The sequence below is a fragment of the Poeciliopsis prolifica genome, unplaced genomic scaffold, assembly GCF_027474105.1.
Source record: "Poeciliopsis prolifica strain line A6 unplaced genomic scaffold, Auburn_PproV2 SCAFFOLD111, whole genome shotgun sequence".
Classification (NCBI taxonomy): domain Eukaryota; kingdom Metazoa; phylum Chordata; class Actinopteri; order Cyprinodontiformes; family Poeciliidae; genus Poeciliopsis; species Poeciliopsis prolifica.
In genome coordinates, this window is record NW_026562486.1 from 260,201 (window position 1) to 267,652 (window position 7,452).

Here is a 7,452-nt window from a genome sequence, read left to right on the forward strand (position 1 = left end):
GAAATGAAGACGACGTTTTATTAGAAGAAAACAGGCTCTCTTAAAGGGGCAGTGTCATATATTTCCATAGCACAGTCTAGTAACAACGTTACCTTCAGTTGTGATAAAAATGTTGTTCGTATCAAAACAATTTAAAGGAAATTTGACGTCATAGTTGAACAGTTTGAAAATCGGCCTTCAGGAAGTCGACCAACCGGATCCAAATAAAACCAAATCACAAATTCAACATCCAGACATCCGAACAGAACAACTCTGTCTAAAAACGTCTCCAAGAGACGCAGAGCATCTGTGTCCACATGTCCTCGTTATCAGGGGACAGACAGACCACAGAGATAAACATTTGCTTTTCTAACAAACCTACAGAAAGTTTTCTGTGGGTTTGTTACACTAGTTGACTTTTCTTTGATTGAAACTTTTCCATTTAGATGATCATGATGTCTCCATTATAAGAGCCTCTGCTCTCCCTCATGCTGAGGTCAGTGATGTTGCAGCAGGTCACAGTTTGGATGACGGCCTGCTCTGATTGGCTGGAGCGCCGGTGACCAACGCGGGCCGACCCCACAGACGGAGGCGGCTGACGCCTCCATCAGGAGCGATGATGAGCCGAACATGGCTGACGGGTCGAGTCGGCGTCAGATCCGCTTCGCTGTAGTGATGCCTGTGATGAGGACGGAGCTGAAGCACAGAGAGGAAGACGGAGGTGAGGAAGACGATGACGGAGTAGGAGGATCTCAGTGGCGCTAAATGTTAACCTTCTGAGGTGGAAGAAGAACTTCCCATTTCCCAGAGTTCCATCTGGTTTGGATGCACCGCGCCTCCTCTTCAGGGGTTAACAGACACGCCTCGATCCGACAGGAGTCTGGGAAATTACCTGAGTGGGAAACAGAAGGATGAAAAGATGGATTTGCTCCTGGAGGTCGCGGCAGCCGCAGTCGCCGTGTCTCGGCTGCACCTGCCTTTGAAGTGGTTGGTGTCCACCTCGACGCTGCCGATCAGGCCGGGATGACCGAGGCGAAACACGGCCCACTCCCAGCCTGGCACCTGGAGGATTCCCCGGCCGTCTGCCTGCAAGGCGACAGGAAGGGAGAAACATGGCGTCACCTGAACCTCCAGATGGACAGAATGATCTCTGCTGAGCTTTTCATGGTTCTGCTTTAGGATTCATCCCTGCGAATAGTTAGGAAAACAACTTAATGTAGTTTTTAGAAAACAACTTTCTCTAAACTCAGCACTTTCACATTTTACTGAAAAGTTTTGACCAGGTTGAACTGGGTTCTGTGTTTCAGTCTTTAGTTACTGATCCATTGAATTGTCCAACTGCTCTGCTTTATGATTTCCTGTTTTATTGTAGCATAAAATAAAAGCATCTTTGATTGTAGATTATTAAACAAACTGAAAGTGGAAATATGTCCAATAAAAACCAAAACATTTTGTTGTTGGTTCTTTGAAACCTTCAGCGTTTTGGGCCGGTCCAGTCTGCGGGCCGTTTCCCATCCGTCCGCCATGTTGGCGGCTCGACCAAGTCCTGTAAAAACAGAGAAATCATTCCTACAGAAAATGGTCCAGTGACTCAGAGCAGCAGGTGGACAAACTGGACTCAGAAAGTTTTTATTTTAATGAGGATAAATAATAATCAGTGTGTGGTTCAGTGTCGACTCCTCTATGCTTTGATAATCTGTTTGCACAAACAACTCAGAAATGAATGACTAATTCATTCTTTATCCTCCATTTTTTAACTCGGTTTTCTCATTTGCTTTTCATTTTTCTCATCACTTTGTCGGCTTTTCAACTTTGTTTTTAAAAATGTGTTTTTATGTTTTCTGATCATAAATTTGATTGTGTTTAGTTTTTTCATGTTTTATGTTTTCCCTCCTGGTTCGGCCCGTTTTCATGCCCAACTGCTCGGTTCTATGAAACCAGAACCAGAACCCAGAGTTCTACTGGATTCTGCTCAGAAACCAGAGGGACTTTCTGCTGTTTTGTAATTTACAAGAAAAGTTTATGAATCATTTTTAGAGACAATTTCATGAGTTCAGAGAAAAAGCAACGTTTCCACTGAAGAGGCTGTAAAGTCTGTGAGCTGATTGGTTGTAAGTTACTGCAGCTGAACGGACGGCGGCCATGTTGGAAATCACACACTTTAAACATTTGACCATCATAACAACGTGGACTGAGTTAAATCCAACCAATCATGTTGCGCGGATGTCCAAAGTGGGCGTCGCTGTAGCCCAGGCAGACGCCCCCATTGGTCAGCGCGACGAGGTCCACGTCCTGATTGGTCGGGACTGAAGACCAATCCCTGAGTCCGATACCGAAGACCCTGAGTCTGGCGATTCCTCCATCTGGACACAAACCAGTTTGACCGTCATGTGATCGTTTCTTGCTGTGCTCATGTGACCCATGTGTGACCCCGTGTGACCCTGTGTGACCCCGTGTGTCCCTGTGTGACCCCGTGTGACCTTGTGTGACCCCATGTGACCCCGTGTGTCCCTGTGTGACCCCGTGTGTCCCTGTGTGACCCCGTGTTACCCCATGTGACCCCGTGTGACCCAGTGTGTCCCTGTGTGACCCCGTGTGACACCATGTGACCCCGTGTGACCCCGTGTGTCCCCATGTGACCCTGTGTAACCCTGTGTGACCCTGTGTGTCACTGTGTGTCCCCGTGTGACCCTGTGTGACCCCGTGTGACCCTGTGTGACCCCGTGTGTCTCTGTGTGACCCCATGCGACCCCGTGTGTCCCTGTGTGACCTCGTGTGTCCCTATGTGACCCTGTGTGACCCCGTGTGACCCTGTGTGACCCCGTGTGACCCTGTGTGACCCCATGTGACCCTGTGTGACCCTGTGTGTCACTGTGTGTCCCCGTGTGACCCATGTGTGACCCCGTGTGACCCTGTGTGACCCCGTGTGTCCCTGTGTGACCCCGTGTGACCTTGTGTGACCCCATGTGACCCCATGTGACCCTGTGTGTCCCTGTGTGACCCCGTGTGACCCTGTGTGACCCCGTGTGTCTCTGTGTGACCCCATGCGACCCCGTGTGTCCCTGTGTGACCCCATGTGACCCTGTGTGTCCCTGTGTGACCTCATGTGACCCTGTGTGACCCCGTGTGTCTCTGTGTGACCCCATGCGACCCCGTGTGTCCCTGTGTGACCCCATGTGACCCTGTGTGACCCTGTGTGACCCTGTGTGTCCCTGTGTGTCCCCGTGTGACCCTGTGTGACCCCATGTGACCCCGTGTGTCCCTGTGTGACCCCGTGTGTCCCTGTGTGACCCCATGTGACCTTGTGTGACCCCATGTGACCCCATGTGACCCCGCGTGACCCTGTGTGACCCCGTGTGACCCCATGTGTCCCTGTGTGACCCCGTGTGGCCCTGTGTGTCCCTGTGTGACCCTGTGTGACCCCTGTGACCCCGTGTGACCCTGTGTGACCCCATGCGACCCCGTGTGTCCCTGTGTGACCTCATGTGACCCTGTGTGACCCCGTGTGTCTCTGTGTGACCCCATGCGACCCCTGTGTCCCTGTGTGACCTCGTGTGTCCCTATGTGACCCTGTGTGACCCCGTGTGACCCTGTGTGACCCCGTGTGACCCTGTGTGACCCCATGTGACCCTGTGTGACCCTGTGTGTCACTGTGTGTCCCCGTGTGACCCTGTGTGACCCCGTGTGACCCTGTGTGACCCCGTGTGACCCTGTGTGACCCCGTGTGACCCTGTGTGACCCCGTGTGACCCTCTGTGACCCCGTGTGTCTCTGTGTGACCCCATGCGACCCCGTGTGTCCCTGTGTGACCTCATGTGACCCTGTGTGACCCCGTGTGTCTCTGTGTGACCCCATGCGACCCCGTGTGTCCCTGTGTGACCTCGTGTGTCCCTATGTGACCCTGTGTGACCCCGTGTGACCCTGTGTGTCACCATGTGACCCTGTGTGACCCCATGTGACCCTGTGTGTCACCGTGTGTCCCCGTGTGACCCTGTGTGACCCCGTGTGTCCCTGTGTGTCCCTGTGTGACCCTGTGTGTCCCTGTGTGACACCATGTGACCCCGTGTGACCCCGTGTGTCCCCGTGTGACCCTGTGTAACCCTGTGTGTCCCTGTGTGACCCCATGTGACCTCGTGTGACCCCTTGTGACCTCGTGTGACCCCGTGTGACCCTGTGTGTCCCTGTGTGACCCCGTGTGACCCTGTGTGACACCATGTGACCCCGTGTGACCCCATGTGACCCTGTGTGACCCTGTGTGACCCCATGTGACCTCGTGTGACCCCTTGTGACCTCGTGTGACCCCGTGTGAACCCGTGTGACCCCATGTGACCCTGTGTGACCTCTTGTGACCCCATGTCTGACGTGCCTGGATGCATGTTGAGCCGCAGGTGTGTGACTCTCGTCTTGGTTCTGACCCGGAAGAGGTTGTGACAGCTGTCAGCGTATCCGGGCCGCAGCGCCGACACGCCCAGCAGCTCCGGCCAAAACTCCGAGCTCAGCTGCCCATCAGCACCAACACATGATGTCAGTCGGCTCCCGTCACCAGGACGACGCCTTTATAGCGCCACACTGACGGTTACCTGGGCAACAGCAGCCATCTCGGCTCCGGTGGCGGCCATGCCGGTCCGATCTTCCCCGGCGGTGAACCGGGGCAGCTCATCTGGTGGGGATTGAACTCACATATCAGAGTGAAAGGTGGAGCGGTCAGAGCATCAGGACGGCTGCAGGTCGGTACCGAGGCAGGAGGCCTGGACGGAGACCCACGGCGACTGGTTCCCAGTGAAGAAAGACGTGTCCACATCCAGCCCACAGATCAGACCAGGAACTCCCAGCTGGACGATGCACCAGTCATGACCTTCAGAGGGAGGAGAGCACAACCACCATCATGAGACGTTTCAGACGTTTCTGGTAAAATGATGATTCCATGCAGGAGTTGAGGAAATGTTTGACTTTATTCTTGAAAATGATCATTTTGCAGGACTTGCTGTGGCTTTATGTCTTTATGAAGCTGCTTTCTGAAGGACCAGCGGAAAGCAGGGCGAGGTCATGAAGTGGAACCGAAAAGGTTTTTGCAAAATTAAATATCTGGAAAGTGTGGAGCAGATTTATTTTCAGCCCTGAATCAGAACCAAATTTACCTTCATGTTTTTATAAAACATCTCCAGTTCAGTCGAACGGAGAACATCTGGCTCTGAATGCAGATGCTTGCCACACTTTTCAGATTCTGAGTTGGTTAAAATATGTGAAATAATTCTCCCCTTTGTTTCCCATCATGATTCTCCTTTAACAAAACAACAAAATATTTTTGGTGATTATGAAGAGAAAACATGAAAAAAGTTTAAAACGACCATTTTCAATAACTTTCTTTCTGTTTTAACGTTTTTACTGTAAAAACAAAATTTCACTCAAACTGGTTTTCTAACATTTGAACTGGTGAAAACATTTCTGTAAACTTTATAACATGTAATTATCAGGTTTCTGTGTTTCTATGATTGAGTCTGATCAGAAACCGATTCATTTTTACTGGTTTGGTTTCAGGTTTTACTGGTTTGGTTTCAGGTTTTACTGGTTTGGTTTCAGGTTTTACTGGTTTGGTTTCAGGTTTTACTGGTTTGGTTTCAGGTTTTACTGGTTTGGTTTCAGGTGCTCACCAGGGGTCCTCTTCCTCCTCGTCTCCCATCCGTCCATCCACTTTCCATACTCTGTGAAGGCCGAGGGGATGAACTGCGGAGGCTCCCGCTGTAACAACAGCGAAACAAACGGGAAAGAACTCGTTTAGAATTAAAATATTCATTTATGGCTCAAATTTAAACGTTTTTAATCGGGACTGGATGTCGAGCCAAAGAAAATGCCGATATAAACATTTGATCTACAGCTGTTTTGGCTCTGAGTTGCTTGTTGGTGTTTTATTTTCCATATTTAGAGAGATTTGTATTTAATAATCAGATCCAGTCATGCAGACTTTCACCTTCAGCAGGTTCTTAGCCGGAGCGAACCATTCATCTGTGGCAAAAATAACCTGCAGAAATGAGACGAAGCTCCATGTTAGTGGCAGAGCAATGAAAGGTAAAGTTGCTGCTTAAATTTATCTTTTCATTTCAGTCTCTGAAACTTTCAGATTGAGCAAATTGGACATACATTTAGCAGATTGTAAATTTGGTAAATATGATTATTTCAGATCAACTTCAGTTCAAACACAGTCATGTTTTGCAATATCAGAAAAACCCTGAAGAGGCCGTAATAATAGGTACAGGGAGGAATTAATCATTCCTATGTATTTTCCTCCAAAAGGTTCAAAATGCTCCAAAGTTTGACATTTTCACTTTATGTCACGCTAATATTTCGTCCTCCATTTGGAAACAACATGAATCTGTGACAGTTTACTAGTTAATGTGTAATTTTCTTTCCGGTTCCACATTATTCACCTTCCCTCCCACCGACTCGCAGGCCAGGTCGTTAAACTCCAAGAAGTCCGGCGCCGCTGCAGGATTGGCCGGCGTCCGTCTCTCAGCCATCCTGAAGGTTTTCCTCAGTTTCCTCAGAGGAGAGCAGAAAGTTCAGAGCAGCTGCTTCTCCTGTTGAACCTCCAACTAAAACTCACATGTTGCTTCAGACCAGAGGGTCAAAGTTCACCGGCTGTTTGTTCTGACAAACTGACTCCAGGTTCAAGTTCAGGAAAACTTTGCTAAAGGGGAATCCTGATGTTTTCCATAACCTGTTAATGCAATAATTAATGCAATAGGAGCCTCTGCCAGCGACTGAGTGGATGAACTTTACAGTCAATTAATATTCAGATTTACTGAGAAACACCTGGAAAAAACTTCTGTCTAATTAGTATTTTAGAGGTGAATCCAGTAAAACTCAGCCTGAGTATTAATGTGTTCAGATTAAATGTTTTGATCTGAAGGACAAATAACTGATTTTGATCAGTTTCCACCACCTAGTGGAGATAACCGGTAATTACACCATCATTCCTGCAACTTTACAAGATGAACTGATTTAATTTATTCATTAAATTGAGTCATTTTAAGCACATAATCAGGTTACATAAAAACACATTTTCTGCCAACTCTGCATTGAGTCAATGATTTCTGCAGCAATAACTCCTACAAACAGAGAGAGTGAAATGTCATCCAATTTAAAAACATGCATTTATGTTTAAAGTATTTAATGTGCTTTAATTTACTAACATTTCGCTGCTCCAGTCTGCAGGATAAATGTGTGATCTATGTTCTTCAGAACTGCTGAATATTTCTCCCATTAAATGAGGAAATGGATTCAGGTTGTGGAGTTGAGCCTCGAAGGTCAGAGGATTTAAAGTTTAAGACGCAACATTTTGATGGATCCATCCCCACATTTTAGTCTGTTATTGGTTATAATTCATATATAAACTTATATTATCTGATTCAAAGGACTGACTAATTCCTGGAAAATAATTCAGAAACACAATATATTCATCTTCAGGATCGTTTTG

The 7,452-nt window shown here is 48.1% G+C and overlaps 1 protein-coding gene across 1 annotated transcript; it reads right to left on the reverse strand.

Moving 5' to 3' along the window:
• On the reverse strand, positions 1-6,579 carry allc (allantoicase). Its single transcript, XM_055023997.1, has 11 exons — positions 6,404-6,579; positions 5,947-5,997; positions 5,630-5,717; positions 4,714-4,833; positions 4,559-4,638; positions 4,345-4,477; positions 2,187-2,342; positions 1,452-1,525; positions 957-1,065; positions 753-871; positions 1-675 (listed from the first exon to the last, which is right to left on the reverse strand). Exons 1-11 carry the CDS (start codon positions 6,491-6,493, stop codon positions 496-498), a joined length of 1,200 nt encoding a protein of 399 aa, XP_054879972.1. The 5' UTR covers positions 6,494-6,579; the 3' UTR covers positions 1-495.
• Between the last annotated feature and the right edge of the window lie 873 nt (positions 6,580-7,452).